General features: G+C 39.0%; 1 protein-coding gene across 2 annotated transcripts in view; it reads left to right on the forward strand.

Moving 5' to 3' along the window:
• Nucleotides 1-2,143: 2,143 nt before the first annotated feature.
• Nucleotides 2,144-18,319, forward strand: part of TTC8 (tetratricopeptide repeat domain 8) — a 44,547-nt gene continuing 28,371 nt past the window's right edge. Inside the window, exons 1-3 of one of the 2 annotated variants that reach the window (XM_056344957.1) lie at nucleotides 2,144-2,341; nucleotides 10,370-10,399; nucleotides 14,778-14,898. In XM_056344957.1, the coding sequence (XP_056200932.1) occupies nucleotides 2,228-2,341; nucleotides 10,370-10,399; nucleotides 14,778-14,898 (265 nt within the window). In that variant the 5' untranslated portion in view covers nucleotides 2,144-2,227. The remainder of the gene's footprint in view (nucleotides 2,342-10,369; nucleotides 10,400-14,777; nucleotides 14,899-18,319) is intronic. The other variant, XM_056344958.1, reaches the window with a different exon arrangement.

Here is an 18,319-nt window from a genome sequence, read left to right on the forward strand (position 1 = left end):
ACTAAAAGCTTGTGGGTTGAGACAGTGACAGGGAGAGATTGTTCACTAATTACTGTTACAGGCAAAACAGATTCAACCTGGAAAAATTAGCTTAACTTATTACCAATCAAATCATAGTTGTATGATGAGAAATAAAAACTAAATCTTAAAACACCTTCCCCCCCACCTCTCTCTTCTTCCTGGGCTTCACTTTTAATTTTCTCTACCTCCTCCCCTCCAGGGGCACAGGGGGATGAGGAATGGGGGTTGCAGTCAGTTCATCACATGTAGTTTCTGACAGTCCTTCCTCCTCAGGGGGAGGACTCCTCACACTCTTCCCCTGCTCCAGCATGGGGTCCCTCCCATGGGAAACAGCTCTCCATGAACTTCAGTGTGGGTCCCTTCCACAGGATGCCGTTCTTCAGGAATGGAATGCTCCAGCATGAGCTCCCTGTGGGGTCACAAGTTCTGCCAGCAAACCTGCTCCAGTGTGGGCTCTGCTGCTTCACCATTAACCTGCATGGGCTGCAGGGGGACAGCCTGCCTCACCATGGTCTTCACCACGGGTTGCAGGAGAATCTTTGCTCTGGTGCCTGGAGCACCTCCTCCCTTTCTTCTGCACTGACCTTGGTGTCTGCAGAGTTGTTTCTCACATATTCTTACTCCTGTCTCTGGCTGCTGTTCTGCAGCAGGTTTCCACACCCATCTTAAACACGTTATCCCAGAGGTGCTACCACCATCGCTGATGGGCTCAGTCTTGGTCAGTAGCAGCTACATCTTGGAGCTGGCTGGCATTGGCCCTGCCTGACACAGGGAAAGCTTCTAGCAGCTTCTCACAGAAGCCACCCCTGTAGACACCTTGCTACTAAAATGTCGCCACGCAAACCCAATACTCTGGTGTACTCTCCATGGGACAACCAAAACCCAGACGTCTACAGCTGCTACTTCAGTTCAAGCCACTTAGTCCCATATTAGAAGAAGCCGTAGTCCTGGGACTGGCACTTCTGTTTCTCCACCTTTCCACCTGGCATTGATCTTGCTAGCCTGGATATCCATTTCACGGATCTTGGACAAACTGATAGTTTAGTTGAGACAGAAGGAGTAAACCAAGAATGATCTGTTAAAATGCCAATGTCATGCTTTTAGCTATCCTGTTACTGTTCACCCATCAGATATTTTCACATCACAAATTCAATTATTTCTCCAAGCATCCCTGGAGATTTTTTTCTTCCTTTTACCTGGGCCGATGGTTGCAACCAGCATCTTACAATACATAAAAAGTAAAAGCAGTTGGATTCCAGCTTTTTCCATCTCTAAATATCTCAGTCTTATTGTTCCCCTACAAGAACTAATGAACTAAAGGAACTAATGGTGTCTGCAAGACTGAAAAGTGTTGTTTGCAGCAGTCTGTACTTTCCTCAGCCAGGACTCCCATGACTCTAAAGGACATTTTACTCGAATAAGGATTCAATGACTGTATCCTCTTGTTTAGGCATATATTCCAGTTCGAAATGGCCCTTCATAATCTTTGCACCAGTTTTACTACCTATTCAGCAGGGCAAGTCTCCTACTCATGCTTTCAGTCATTACCCCTCATCATTGGCATTTTCTTTGAGCTTGCAGTTCCCATCAGAGACACAGAAGCCACACATTAAACAAACAACAACAAAAAAATCCCAACAACAACCAACCAACCAACCAAAAAGGTAAGACCCAGGCAGAGCAACAGGGGAAAGAGTACGAGGCCAGTACACTGGCTTGGCAGTGGAATAAAAGTCTCAACAGACCAGGAAGAGGAGCAAAAGGTGGCCAAAAGAAAGGCATGTAAAAAAAAAAAAAGTTTTGGATGTCCACAGAATGTTTAACCTCATTCCTGGCAACTGGGAGGCTGCAAATCATGGGACACAGGTAAAACCAGCGGGGTTATTTGACGGCTGCCGTTCCCAGCGTCACAGGCCAGCCGCTACTCTCGGTCATCCACGCACCAGCCCGCGGGAGGCTCCTGCGGGCAGGGTTCGGCCCAGGCGCGGTGCCGCAGCCCCTGGCTGGAGTCGGGCCGCGGCTGTCCGGGCCCGGCCGCAGGGCCCCGCGGAGCCCGGTCCCACGGGCCGCCCGGCGCCTCCCGGCGCGGCGCGCAGGCCCGGCCAGGCCGAGGCGGAGCCTGCCGGTCCCGCGGCAGCAGAGGGCCGCCCGCGCCCCGCCCCGGGCCGGGAGGCGCCGCGGCCCAGCTCGAGCTGCTGCCGGCGGGATGGGGCTGGAGCTGGAGCCGCTGTTCCAGGCCTGGAGCTGCTTCAGGCGGAGGAAGTTCCGGCAGTGCTCGGATCTCTGCGCGCAGCTGCTGGAGGGGCCGCCCGGCGGACAGGTAGCGCGGGCCGGGCTGGGAGGCCGCGGGCCCGGCCGGCCGGGGCGGGAGGCGGTGGCGTCGCTCGGCGGCGGCCCGGCCCGGCCGCCCGACGGGGCGAGCACACGGGACTGCCCCGCTGCCTGTTGCTCCGCCGGCGAGGGGCGGCGTGATACGCCACCAGCGGCCCGGGAGGGCCGGGCCGGGCCGCATCTTCTCACCGGGCTCCCCGCGCCCCTCCTGACCGCGGGCCGGGGGCAGCTCCTCACGGCCCGGCAGCCCCCGCCCCGCCGGGGGAGCGCGGCGGGTACCCGGTGCCGCCGGGGGTGCAGCCGGGACAGCGGCGGGGGCCGGCCTCCCCGCAGCAGGAGCGTTACCTCACCTGAGATCTGTGGAGTGAAAGGAGGAAAAGCCAGGAGTGAATAACCATCAGGGCTGCCTGCCGCTGCTGGTTGTGCGCAGGTGTTCAGTGTCACAGGGGCTGTGTGGGCTGAACCGCCAAGGCTGAGAAACGCCCGCTTTGGCTGTGCCCCTGCACGGGGCTACCCGGGACCGAAGGCGTTCCCCTGCCTCTCTGCTCGTTCTCCGGCTGCAAAGCCTGCAGGAGTGTTCGCCATGTATTATTGTTCAATACCTACGTATTTTCTCACACTTTTCTAAGAAGTAAGGGTTTGGGAATATTGTTTCTGAATTAATATTTGTATGCATGTAAACGTTTTTACTGCTATATTTGGAAAACAGTAATTGAATGGATTTTATCTTCACCATAAATACTTGACAGTAAATTAGTATTTCAAAGCATCCTATAGCTACATATTTTAAGAATCTTCAAGTCAGTTCTTTTCACAAAAGAATCAAAGCAAGGGGCACAGTCACACAATTGTGTATATGCAAAGCACAATAATTGTTTAAACTGGTTCAAAATAGATATTTAAAAGATGCTTTTGTTTATGTTATATGCTGTAAGGCACTAACGAGCGATCAGCCGAAAAATTTTTAGCAGATAAGACATTCCAAGAAAATTGGTCCTGGACACTAAATGGGATTGAGTATTAGTTCTATGCAAGTCCTGTTTCATTTATGTGTATTTACATTATTGGGTCTTGATACATGTAACTTTGCATATGGAAGTACAGCACTTGGTTTGTGATGGAAGCTTTTGAGACAGATAATAACAGTAAATATGAGTTGTAAACGTCATAGTGCTCTGTTGCTCTTCATTAATAAATTTTTTAATTAGTAAAATGTTTTCTAGTCAATGGTCTCAACATAATAATATAAAGACAACTGCTTTGCTGCTGTGTGCTGGAGCTCAAGTATAAAACTGTTTTGTTACACTTGGCAACTCCAGACTTCTGCTGGGCAGTTTCCAGTTGCAATGGGGAACTTGTTGAAGTGGGGTAAGGAGTAGGTGGTGTACAAGGCTGGGAAAACGGTTTAGGAGGAAAATAGCGAAACAGCAATGAGAGTATGGAGATTCCATTTGGTTTTCCCAATTTCTTCTAAATATTGACCACACATGCTACAAACAGTATATAAATTGAATTGTTTTCTTAGATAAAGCATTCTGTTTAGAGAACCCAGACCTTACATACCAGCACTATGAGAGTTTTTCCAAATACTATATAAAGTTGGAACAAAAATTGATCACTTAATTTAATCTTTGAAGTGCTCATGCCAGCCTGTAAGCTTCATCTTATAAAAATGGAAGAGTGAAACCATTTAAGATAATTATGCTTTGAGAAACAGTGGATGATGAGTATATGAATGGTGTCTACACTACATCAAATCACAAGCTCTTAGAGGAGGTCCTATATGAAGTCTCTGACTTTTAAGGTCAAGTTTTATCAGTGTTTTGAAAAGAGTTCCAGGTCATGGTTGCCTGAAAAGGACTGGACTTTATAACTTCAGTACATTTGTTTCAGAACTATATTCCTGTTCCCAGTTTTATGTGAAAAAGGTACCCTTCTGCAGCAGCGTATTTCAAACCTACCTGAAAGTTTAGATGGAAAAGAAATGTCTTTGCTTTCTGTAGAAGCAGTCTTGAAATATTTGGGTCTTGCCCTGTGTAATCTCCTTGAGGAAGCCTTATTAAGAGCTCTTTTTAAGCAGGAATTAATGACTTTTAAAAGTAATAAAAAATTACCTACTTCAGCTTGGAAAATATCAGTCTTCCTCTTCAGTCCTTTAAAAGAGCATGGAACAATGTTTCAGTCTTTCTTTGAAACTATTTCATAGAGCAGTGTTCAAGTAAAGCACATTGCCAGTTTGCAGACACCAGCAAGTGGGTTTTCCTCTAAGTACTTTATATAAGTGAAGTTTAGAGGTTTTTTTAAAAACAAAATAAATGGAAAGGTTGTTATTAAGTGGCAATTCAGCATGATTCTTCAGAAGGATCATGGAGTGTACTGTACTTTATAGTGTATAATGTAACGGTGACACAATTTTCTTCCATCATTCCTCTCTTAGTCCAGACAAAGAGCCCAGCTCCTGGCAGAGAAGATGTAGCATTATTTATACCACCTGTTTATTTTGATACAGCAGGTTGGAGAAACCAGAATATTGGTTAGATAAGTTTCAAGACTGCAACTTGAACCAAACTCAAATTAACTCAACACACAAAATCTTACATGTGAAATCTGTTAAACAATTTCTAATTATCTTACAAACTATTTTGAACCTACTTAATACAACAGAACAAAAAAGGAAATCGTATTTGTGTATTGCAGCATGTATACTTTGCATTTAATGGAAACATTTTTATAAAACTTTCGAAAGATACTAAACTCCAAGGCTGAACGCTAGGTAATTGGAGCTGAAATAAGTGATGTGCATTACTTAATTCTCCTGGTGTGCCTAGTCTAATACTATTTTACATTATTTTGTATTTATTCTAATGGTAGCATATCAGTTACTACAGTTGAGAGTACTAGAAAAGTGATCTAAGATTACTTTTTTTAAAAAGTTAGTTAAGAGTCCAAGACCATTCTCGGGCAGATTGGCTGTTAATACCTGGAGTCTGTGTTACTTGTGAAGGTGGCATGTTAATGAAATCAGTGGTTCTAAATATTTTGATTGAACTTTTTTTTCTGTCTTCTTCAGCTGCCTACCAGAAAATGGTGCTGTCTTCCATCTGTGACTTACATTAGTAGTATTTTCATGTGATCTGGAGAAATATCTAAAATTAAGTATCATTTTTGGTACCTAACCCATGTATTATGCTTAAAAAGCACACAGCAATTCTAAAACATTTAATGGTCAAACCCTTAATGGGAGCACTTCTGCAGATCAGGCCCAAGATATGTCATGTTTGGCTCCAGGAAGGCAAACAGATGAATGACAAGACTGAGGGAAAGTTTGGATTAAGTGAGCTGCTGTGCAGCACAAGGGAATATTCAACTGCTGTAATCACTGTGCCATCTGTTCTCATCCTCTTGTCCCATATTCTGCTAAGCATGTGCCTCTCAACCCTGCAACCAGGGAGAGAAGGATCTTAAAAGAACAGTAGCCTTGGTCACTGTTCAGGGACTCACTTCTCTGAACAGTGTGCATTAGGATGTGACATAAACAAAGCCACAGGAGATGGTATCTTTTTAAAGAGATTCTCAGGAATGATTGAGTTAAACTGTGACTGTTACAGGTCAGAACTTTTTCATGCTCAGGTAACTAGCCTTCTCCCTTCTAAGACATGTAATGTAACAACAACTAAAAGGAAGAGACTGACAGTGCATAATCTGGGAGTATTTTCATGCCTGAAAGAGATGATTTTGCTTGTCTGAAAGCCTGTCCATTTTTCCCAGCTGTCAGATGGTCTGCTAACTGATGGCACCACTCCTGTTCCATTGCATCCACAACGCTGTCACAAAACTATGGGCAGCTGAAATCAGCTTTCTACATTAGCCTTAAAGTAAGCATTTTTGCCAGTCACACTTAATAAAGGTAATAAGATTTCTGGACCAGTACTTCTTGATATATCTCTTAATTTACCACTCTCTGTACATATAGCGTAGTATTCAGATTATGTTTTCATCACAAATGTAATGATATTTAAGAAGTTCTTTAAGAAAATGGTAAAAGATTATCTGGAAGTCTCAAAAATAACTTTATTGATGATTGAATCAATAGTTACATATGTTTAGAAACTAACTTAATTGGTGTATAACTCTTTTTGTATTCTGTCAGCAGATGCAATAAGCCCCAGGAGGTTTTTAAGGAGCAGTGTTGACCTTTTAGCCAACTGAGCATGAGTCAGGAATTTTCTTATGTGGCAGTATCAGATGCTATGCTGTTATAAACTTGAATTCATAAAGAACACATTTTAAAATCAATTATGTTTTCCTGAAGAGTTTTTAGTGAATGTAATGTGCTGAACATTTTGATAGAAGAACAATTTAACTATTGTTAACTTATTTACATATTGAACTATTAAATTTACATTTTTAAAGTTTAACATATTTAACTATTAAAAAATCTAACTACTGAGTTAGATTTTTATGGAAGACTGAAATTATTTTTTTTTTAAAATGTCCTGCGCATTTCTTCAATTAAGAATTAGGAATATAAATTTTATTGATGGAATTTACTTCTGTGTTGACAGTCTTGTCTCAGGATAGATACTTTTCTAGGACTAGCATTTGGGCACACAAACGCATAAAGCACTGATGTTCAGTTTAATTATTTCCTATTGTAAGTAAACAGGCGTTGTCTTCTACGTTTATAGTAATAGCATGACCTAGAGGAAATACAATCCAGGGCTGTCTCTGTTGATGATCCTGATTAGTTACCTAATCTGATTACTCTTCTTTGTGTTCCATATGTCAGATTCAAGGCAATAACCAGCACTGATTTATGAGGCCTGCTGTAGTTTAATGATAAAATTAAAAATTGCCTAATTAATTAATTAATAGACAGACAGTGGATGGCCTGCCTTTAACTTGATTAATGTTCTAGCATGAGCATTTGCTTTTGTTCATTCATCCTTTCCTCTCCCACAGTGAAATTTCAGCTACTGTTACTTCCACACTGGTTTTTGTAAGGTCATAATAAAGTTCTCATGGATATGTTCACGTACATGGAACTTGATTTGAAAAAGCATCTTCAACTGAAATCAGTTACTCATTCAAGAGACTGTAATGATTTAAGTTTGTGCATCAAAATTAGTAATATGTATATTGAAGTCATTGTTCCTGGGTAATGTTTTTTCTGTGTTTCTGCTCTTATTATTTGAAGAGCATTTTCAGACTATACTTATTTTAGTATTATGCATGTATTAAGCCATACTTACCTGAAATTAATTATAGAATGAAGCTTTTTTTAGAATATTTTATGTTATTTTGTTTCATTCTGTTTTGTAGGCTATAAGCATCAGAAGACTTAGTTTTTCTAAATATTTTTTGTCTTCAAATAAACTGACTTTACACATTAACTTTAATTTTAAAATGCCCTCAGTGGATTTAGAGATCTGGGTTAAATCCTTCCTTCATTGCTTTTACAATCTTATTAATTTCAAAGGAGCTTTATACGTGTAAATGAAGAATAAATTTGACCTTTTGTTTTGAGAAACAAGCTTACAGGGCAATGCTATTTGTTAATCCTCTCAAAGAAATCTTTATTCGGAATCTAGTTCCAGTGGATTACTTGCATTAGTAGCAACGCTAGATCCACCCATGCTAAAATAGATCATATTTTAATGTTAGTTTTTGTTGTTCCAGTCTTGTGTTTAATGGGAGGGTTCTATCACCTCTTTAGGGTTATTTAAAATCTTAAATTACTTGTCAAATTCTGAAACGATATATTAGGATGTATGAACAATGCATACTATCACCTACCATTATGAGAGCGCAGTGTTTTTAGTAAGTATTATTGGTCAACTACTTTTTTTCCAAAGTGATGAGGGTTGTTATTTCTGAAATTTTTAGTAATATGAATGCTCCTACATAAGCAAATTTGTTTTATTTTTAGATTATTTTTTAAACTAATGCACGGTGCCTGAAGTAAGATACACATCTGTAACATCAAGGCAAGTGTTGATGTAATAGTCCTAACCTTGTCCTCATTAGTTACTGTAGCACATATGGTATGGAAGATCACCTACTGCTCTTAAACCGTTTTCCAGTACACCATATGTGCTGGAACACTCGGACACAATGGGTGAATAAAATGCAAGCTGAAATATCTCCATGTCCTTTATTACTTATTTAAGCTAGAACAGTTTAATTTTTAGAAGACTAATACTATAAATAAAACAACATATTAAAAGAACTTGGAGCTTATTTAATCATACATCTAAAATAAAAAAGGCAGTTTCAGTGCCTATGTCAAGCCCAGGTACATCACAGACAGCTGAAATTAACATTTACTTCCACAGAATACTCAGTTTATAAGCTGTGTTATGCATTCAAACACCAGTGAACGAGTTTGTGATTCCAAATATGATCCTTAAAAGGCCAGAGAAATTCCAGTACACTGCAGAAGGAAGATGTGGGAGCATCATCAGGCTTCAGGTCCCAGCAGTCATGGAATTTACTGAGTAAAGATGCTCAGATTGAAAGAAGTAACTATGTCTCACACTGTAGATGAAAAGAGCAAGCTTGGCCTTACCATTCTGTTGGTGAAGCATGAGCCAACAATGTGCCTGGGCTGCAGAGGAAGCTAACGGCATGCTGGCAGTGCTTCGGCTTGGAGAAGGCTTTGGTGTGGTCTGATAGCAGCCTTCTAATACATACAGGGGAGTTATCGAGAAGATGGAGCTAGGCCCCTCACAGTGGTGCGTGGAGTGAAAGACAGTGAACGTAAATAGAAATGAAGGAGGCTTTGGCTTGATATAAGGAAGAACGTTCTTCTGTAAGAACAGTCAGGCAGTGGAGCAGGTTGCACAGGGGCATTGTGCAGTCTCTGTCCTTGGAAGTTTTCAGGACCCGACTGGACAGAGCTCTGAGCAACCTCAACTGACCTCATAGCTGACCTTGCTTGGAGCAGGGCTTTGGACTAGAGACCTCCCAAATACCCTTTCTAGTCTGAATTACTCTGAGGTTCTATATTCAATCTAATATAACTGGCTTAACTGGTAGATTTACAGAAGGCCAGATATGTAAGAAATTTTCCACTACCTCCAGGAACAGAAAAGATCTGACTCTACAAAAGGCTAATAGTGATTTAGAGAAAGTAACATCTAGCTCCCACCTTCCTTGTCTTTCCCCCTAAAGCTAATATGTTAGAGAGGAAAAATTCCTCCCCAGTCCTTGGAAGTGAGCAGTAGAATCCCTGAAGGATAGTTGAAAAATTATATAAACTTGATAATTATACAATAAATGATGATAAACCTATATTTTCTGTTGTTAGTATTTACTCACTTTTACCTCAAGTTTTCAAGCAGATGCAAGTTCCTGCTTTTTGGCTTGTACATTGGATAGTTTTCCTTTTGTTTATTGGATGGTGCAATAAGCCATTAGTTTGATGTTTATTCACTTACAGCATTACTGTCCAGAATACAATAAATACATAATTTCCATAATAAAAGTAAAAAAAAACCCAGCATGTGCAGAAATTGTCTTTTATGTACTTCAGTGATGTCAGTGAGATCACCATTAGCAGCTAACAAAAATGCACAAAGATGGATTTTATTACACAGGCATTCTGAACCCTGTGGCCTAATAACCTGATGAACTTCTGAGAGATTTGCTTACATCTTCTGAGTTTTTCTGTTCTTTTCTTTTTTTTTTTTAAATGTACCATTTTTCGGTTTAATAACTCTGTAATGCTGATCTACAGTTTGGCCAACATGATCCAGCAGAAGCAAGAACAAAGAAGTTACCTGAAAAATGTACTTACTGCAAATCTCCTTTCATTGTGTAAAACACTTGATTAGCTTCATAATGTGTGTAAGTTGAGGTAATGTAATAAAATGGAAGTTTGGATATATGTGTCAGAAATAAAATGTTTGTGCAAAATGAGGTGGTCACAGAGTATAATTCCTTTTTTTTTTTTTTTTTTGGTTCTTTTTATTGTTTGGCATTTCCATTCCTCAATTTCTCTTTCCTTTCTTTTCAGGAAGCTGATTCTGAATACTCTGTTTTTCAGGTAAAATTATTTTCATAAATACAATTACTAGATACAGTCATTCGGAAGAATCTCAGATATACTGAATAATGCTTGTTTTGTTCTTAATGGCATAAAATTTTTTTTCATCATTGGTAAGGCAGTACATTTGATAAGGGGTATTTAAATAAGCAACTTTTATATTTGATCCCTCATATATTTCCTATAGGTTTATTCAGCAGTTCAGTAGCTTAATGCCTTGTAAAAGCTAAATTGAATCTGTCTTGAACTGAATGACCTTCATCTGCTGATGAGATTAGGAAAAAGCCAATGTGTATTTCACAGGCAGAACAATGTGTATGCTCTTTTGGCTCACTTTCATATGTCATTTAATGCAGTGTAGTGGTGGGCTGTTACCCATGCCCTTCTGGCTCCTACAGCTCATTCTCATGGCCTACCTTGTGTTGAGTCTGGTAGGCTTGATGCTGCATGATGTTGCTTTGTGTAAGTGATGGAAGACTGAAATTACTTGATTAGTTTTCACTCTTTACTCATTAGCACCAAATACTGCACTGTGAAAAATAGTAATGTGCAGGTGGTGGCATCTTTCGGTTCCAGCCCACAGTCAGAAGAGATTGAATGCAATGTGAAATTGCATCTTTAAATACTCCTAAATAACATATTTTACAAGTCTCCAATTATATTCCAATGAAGTCATGCAAGTTGTTTGCAGACAAAATGGTTTCAGTGAAATACTGTCAGGTATCTTCTTGACTTTAAAGTTACGCTTCACAAGGTAGTTGTTGCATTCTGGGGTTTTCATTGTGTACGGAATAAAATTTCTGATAATGGAAAGGATTATTGGAGAATGAAACCTCTTAGAAATGTGCATTACCAGATTCAGAAAATACATTTAGATTTAGATTTTAAGTTTATCTTTTTAAATTTGTTTTTTGGACTTTGCAGGAATAAGAGGAAGATACTCAATTCAGTGACAAACCAGTTCTCAGGAACTACGTGATAAACACTGTCACTTTTCTTTCTGGAGTTTAGACTTCTTAAGAAATACTGTATTGTATTTCTGTACTTGTGGTACTTATGATATCACTTCCCTCTTTAATTACTATTAGTTATTATAAAGTTCTGTTCTGATTATGAGTGAAGCAAGCTAAATCTTTTATTATGTTGTGAATGTGTGCTGTCTGAAATGAGCTGTCTCTTTCTTGCTACTGTTTAAGTGCCTATTTCATAAAAGTGCAAGTCTTCTTCATAAACGCTAGACATGTTGCTTGTCACAAAACAAATTATTGATCCTGCAAAGACAGAGCAGATAATATAAATGGAATCTGAGGCAACAGTTTGAGTGGACAAACTTGTGCTAATTCAAAGTGTAAATAATATTGTCATGTGATTATTCAGAACTGCGTGCATTTCTTTTTATGGCATTTTATGATTACAAGTGAGCCTTCCCCTCACTATTGACAGTATGGTTCTTCCAGTTTTGTGCTGCTCATTGATTTTATTTGAAGTTTTTCAGCTGAAGTTCTGCATTAGTTTCAGATTAAACCCTTACAGATTTTCACTGAGCGAAAAATCTGTGCATCGTACTACAGTAAATTACTAAAACTGTGTACTTTCTTATGAACAGAATTGTTAAATTTTTTTCTGGATAACTAAAACCTGCAATGCAGAGAGTGGACTTCGTACAAGCATAAAGTATCTATATGAACTACCAGGACTACTGGTACAAATTCTTTATAGAAAGTCAGCAGAAGTTGAAATTACTGAGCTGTTAAGAAAATTCTTGCAAGAGTTTTACATCTCATGTGATAGAAGACACTTTTACTTTATGAACAAGAAAAAATATTAAAATTTGTTGGGGCCAGTTTTAACAGAGAAATGTACATCTTTCAGGTTTTCTTTTAAAAGTAACACAATAGCCATATGCCACAATTCTGACAAAGTCCTATGGGACATTTTAGGAATAAATAGCAATTTTTTTATGAATGAAAAGGGTATCAGGAATTTAATTTAATTCTTTGGGTGAAAAAAACTTTTTCCTACATCTCCCTTTGTGTTTATGTGTCAATATAGATTTCTAATTCCTTTTCCCACACCTTGATTTTTTGAATATTCAGCATAACTGTGCATGCACAGAAATGATTCTTTTGTTTCATATGGATCTTGTAACTAGTAGTTAGGAATTTTGAATTGTAGTCTTGTCTCCCAGGGTAAAAGTCATCTTTCTATAGCTTAAGTAGTGAATTTGACATTTTTCTCCCTTGCTGTTTTGATCAGAAGTCCTGTAACAAACACTGCTGCAGGCAATAGTATAATCTACAGACTGATGTTTAATTAAGGAACAATATGCGGTATTTTAATTTTTTGTTGGTTGTGAATCCTCAGACTCTGAACTTAAGACTGGAAAAGCAGCCTAAGGAATCTATTTTTTTATGACAGTTATTTGTCCGATAATGACGAGACATGTTGCTTTTAAAAACACCTTGTCTCATGTTTGTTATTGGAAAAATCACAGTAATACACTTATGTTAGAAACTGGGCCCAGTTTTAGCAATTAGTGTAGAGAAGTTTCTATTTTCGTTTCCTAGGAAAAGTTCATTACTTTGGAGAATTCTAATTACAGATGGGTTTTGAGGATGACTTTACATAAACTGTATTTATATGAAATTATGGTGTGCTTTTGTGTGTTTGGGCAGCTTTTGTTATCTCCACTAGGAAATTGGCCTGTGTTTGGCTATACCGAGGGCTCTAATTTCAGCATGTTCCTGATATGGACATGGTGATGTTGACTTCAGACATACATGTTATTGAAAAAAACCAGAGTACTGTCAAGGTGTTAAGAATTCAACAAACTAAATACTTCTATAGACTAATGAAAAAACAGTTAAGTGTTGAACATCTAACTGCAAATCTCAATACTAATTAAAGGTTATCACCCTACTACATAAGACAAAACTAAAAGATAATAAAGCAGATCTGGATTATGTCTGTCTGGCCTAGTTTCAAATCATCCTGCCCTGTACCTTTCTCCTTATACTTGAACAAAGGTTTCTGATTGTGGTTGAACTGGCTGGCTAAATCTCTCCTTCTGCTTGGAAGAAAGCACTTTTTAAAAGGAGACTTAAATGTTTCAACATTTTTAGATACACTTTCTTTTTGGTAGACAGTTATGAAGTTGAATAAAAATATGAGGGAAGTGTAATGGAAGGGATGGTCTGAGACATGATGAACGAGAAGTGTCCCATTAAATGATTACTTAAATTATAAATAAGCCTGAGGTCAAGATCTTCTCCTACCTCTTATTTAAAGAACAAATGTTTCCATCTGTTTGACCTTCAGTTCTATTAAGGTAATATCAGTCTCGTTTCTATTTTGAAATGTCTCCTTAGCAAATAGTAAACATACTTTTCCACCAGACTGCTGTAGTCCGTGTCAGAAAAGAAAAAAATCTAATTGTTTGGGAGTGATTTTTACTCTGGAAAATTTATGATGATATGTTCAATATCTGTCGGAAGATCAGGCATTGGTCTTGTGGCTCCCTTTATCGTGCCAGCTCTGTGAGTAAATTACAAGCATATTAAGTTATCAGAGTGGTTGGATCTGCACTTGTGCTTGTTGGTACTTCTGTGTGTCTGCCCCTGGTTTTCTTTTCCCCATTGATTTGGGGAATCTACAATCTACACAAAGCTTGTCACATAGGCTAGAATTATGCTTGCCTTTCCACACGGCTCACATAATCCTTCAAGACATTTAATCTAGTAGTTTGTCAGTTCAGTTCACTAACAAATACTTCAGTAATCTCACAGTCTGAGATGCTTAATTTATAGGTTTACACATTTTTTACAGCTGATGCTTTGAACAAAGGAATTTTAGATTACCTGTACCTATGCCTGTCACTTGTAAATAGTAACTTACCCACAAAAACTGTATCTTTAACTGCTGGTTAAAAGATTTTCCTTCTTTCTCTACACGTGCCTGAGAAGGGCATTATTTGCAGCACAGTGGTTTACTTACCTTCCTCTCCCATCCCAACTTAAATAAAGTGTCTGTCAGTGGTGGGTTTTGAATGGCACTGCTAGCTGCGGGTTTCTTCAAAAGTAGACGATCTCAAGAGGATTGCCTGTGACCTAAATTAGGCATAACTTTTCATGAGGCATGAAATTCTGTCCTCCAAACTCAGTGACTGTAGCTGTTCCACTCCAAAAGAGTTGTCTAAAGTTTTATTCCCCTTTCCACCTCCATCAGGCAACTGGTGGATATACCCAGCTGTTTAAGTCAGTACTTCTTCAAGCCTATTAAAAATGTGACAGGAATAATAATTAAAAAAGGCAAAATTGCTGATTAGATTATTTGCTTGGTGTCTTGAAGATATTTTTCTTTTCACTTTATCCTTATTCAGGCTGCCTGGAGCCTGAAAACACGAGCTTTGACAGAAATGGTGTATGTGGATGAAATCGATATGGATGAAGAGGGAATCGCAGAGGTGATACTAGATGAAAATGCCATTGCTCAAGTCGCACGTAAGAATGACGTTCACTTAAATACATTGAAGCAACAAGAGTGCTTTTGGTCAGGATTGTCATCTAGCATAAAGTAGTACATACTGAGGTGACCTTACATGGCTTCTAGCTACAAGAAAAGATTTAGTTTGTTTTATGGTTGCATGGCAATGGTGAGATAATGAGCTTGGCGTAGTCCTCAGGCCTGTCAGGCAAACAGTGTTTTGTCAGCTTTTCCTCTACATCTCTGTACTCACTAGCTGTTTTCTATCAGTGCATTGATTTCTTTTACTCTTTTCTGGCTTCTTTAGGCACTGTGGGAAACTACAGAAGAAGATACGCCCTTGATGTACTGTGAATCTCATCCATATGCCTGTACTGTAGGCAACAGTCTGGCCAAACTTGCCATCACCTTTTTGTATCATTTCCCACAAACATTTTCTGAACTGTTTTTCTCTACTTTTTCCTTTCTTCGTTCCCAGGGCAGTTCTTCCGCCCTGTCATTGTTTCTTTTATGCAGCTCTTTTAACCTTTGTCAGGTCCCTACTAAGTGGGCAGTAATTAGTAGTCTTCCACTACATTTTGGCATTATTCCTATTTTTCTCTGTTTCGTACAGTCCACATGGGAATTTTTATGCATCTTATACATCTCTCAACCACCCACCATGTCAAGGAGTTCAAGGAAAGAATTGGATGCAGACCAGAACTAATATTTGAAGCATTAAAAGCTTTTCTCATCTGGATAGAAGTAGGAAATTGCATATTTCTCTGATTAAATTTTTAAAAATTGTCATTACATGCTTGGTCACATATAAACAGTCAAGCAGTACTCAAGTTGTGTTTATACAATTTAATAATCTAATTACATGTATCTGTCTTAAAACAGCATAATCATATAATTTAGACTTTTACTTGATTATATGCCCTCTGTGGTAGAGACCATTTGCCAAGAAGAATTATTTGATGAATATTATTGAGATATAAGGCATTCTAGAAAAATACGTTCATACTATATTTAAACTGAAAAAGGTGACTTTCTGGATAATGTGTCACAGATTTCAAAGCCAAAGAAAACCATTATTATAATATAGCCTGCACTCCTGAATCACTGAGATAAGACTTTGCTATTGGTGCTTCAAATCCACTAGATGTGCCTGAGCTTGGATATAATTTTTCAGAAAGTATAAGAACTTCCCAGAGAGAAAGAACCCCCTGCAGTCTTTAGTAAATTATTAAATTTGCTGGCTTTTATCAGTGTATGCCATATCTTTAGTAGGAATTATCAGCTATAGCTCCAGCTGTTGCTTCTTTGTGCACATTTTATGCCTGATATGAAGTCTCTATTTTCAAAGGTATATTTCCAAAGTAAGTAGTTAAAACTGTCATTAAGTCATCCAGTGATCTTTCCTTTGATAAGCTAAACAATCTTCCATTTTGAGGTATATCTTTTTAATTTTTGAGTTGTCTTTACACACTCTTCTTAACCCTTTCCAATTAATTGCATGCTTTTTCAGTTGTAGTCATCAAACCAGACAACAGTCTACTGACCATAGAAAATACACTTTTCTTCTACAGCTTGATTTTACTTTACACCTGAAGTGTTTTTTGTTACACTTATATAAAAGGTAAGCACAGATCTCACTAGGGAGAGTGCAAAGAGCACAGATCCAGTCTTTGCAGTGGTGCCCAGTGACAGGACCAAAGGCAGTGGGCACAAACTGAAACACAGAAGGCTCTGTCTGAACATCAGGAAACACTGTCTCTTACTGTGAGGATCACCGAGCACTGGTACAGGTTGCCCAGGGATGTTGTGGAGTCTCCCTTCTTAGAAATACTCATAAACAATCTAGACAGGGCCCTGGGAAGCTGGCTTTAGGTGGCCTGGCTTGAGCCTGGTTGGACCAGATGACCTCCAGACGTCCCTTCCAACCTCAACCATTCTGTGATTCTGTGATCACTTCCACTTTTACATATGATTTAATAATACTAATAATAATGGGTTCTTGCTGACTGTGAGCTTTTTCTTTTGCTGTTAAAAGTGTGTTAGCCAGTTGATCTTGACTCAGGGTCTTTCACTGTGGCAAATCTTCCAGGCTATCCTCCCCCACTATAATTACAGCTTACAAATTTAGAAGTGTGTGGTCATACCTCCCATATTACAACTGGTATTGCCTGTACTTTGCTTACTAAGCAGTTCAAATCCTTTTGCATCGGTTACATCTCCATTTCAATTTTGTGTCTGTGCATATCTTAGTTTCCAGATTAAACTATCTTAATGATTTTGCTCTCAGTCTTGCATTATTAAGTAATTACTAAATTGTATAGGGTCCACTGGAAACCACTACTTTTCTGTGGTTCCTTTTCACACATATATAAGGAAATCTATCTTCTGCCAGTTTTTAAATTTTTATAATTCTGCTGTGCTAATTCTTCATCAGTCTTGTTTATTAATAAAAATGTTCTATAGCATTGTTTTACAGGCAATTCCCAGTACGTTACCTTTGGACTCCTAACACCATCAATTTTATCAGCTAATGCTGTAACCTTGTTTGAAAGTGTTATCTTGACAACATATTTTTTCAGAAACTTATACTGATAGGCGTTATGGATAATCACAGCTATTTCATTAACTAGGGAGTTAAGGGAGTCATCTGCAGTCTGCTGAAATTACGCTCTTAAATTCTGTTGCTGTTAGCGGCCATGTGCACTTCTGTGGCCTCTTGATGCCTGTTCACAGCTAGTTCAGTTGGGATTCTCAAAGTAAGAACTGAGTTGCCTGGGGTGGGATCAAGGGAACTGAACGCTGTAAACATTCTGCCAGTATACCAAAAGCACAAAACAATTGTAGTTATTAAAAGAACAGGTCTGGAAAATGGATTTTAATGCCCTACCTTTTTTATATTATTGTAACTGTTTAAAAAAAGGCTCATAAAGTGGAAGACCAGTTCATTGTCTGCTAGCTTGTAAAGTTGAAAGGCACTTTCTCCATTTCTCAGAAGAGCGCCCTAGTTGTCATGTAAGAAATTCTGCTGGGTGGACTGTCCACCCTTTCGCTTATGGAGTAGATAAATCAAGATCCACAGGAATATAAAGAGCAGGTAAGCAACAGAGATCCTAAGTGCGACCAGCCAGAAGAGAGAGAACCCTGCGTTTTGGTGGTTATTTTAGCATCACTTGCATGTTTAGTTGGTTTTACCAAGGACATCGCAACTAATACCTGTTTTGTATTATTTAACTTCAAATACAGCTGTAGCCAGGTGGCTACTATAATTAAGGAGTCAGAGGTGCTTGGTGTTAGCATGGATTAAAAGCTAGAAGTTATTTAGATTGAGTTAGAATTTACCAATTTGAGCAAGGCTACTAAATTTGCTTGAACAGTGGACTGGTAATATAACAAATTGCAGCTTGAGGGTGGGAGAGAGAAAAGACTGAAAAAGGGCAA

This window comes from Falco biarmicus, chromosome 7, assembly GCF_023638135.1.
Source record: "Falco biarmicus isolate bFalBia1 chromosome 7, bFalBia1.pri, whole genome shotgun sequence".
NCBI classification, from domain to species: Eukaryota; Metazoa; Chordata; class Aves; order Falconiformes; family Falconidae; genus Falco; species Falco biarmicus.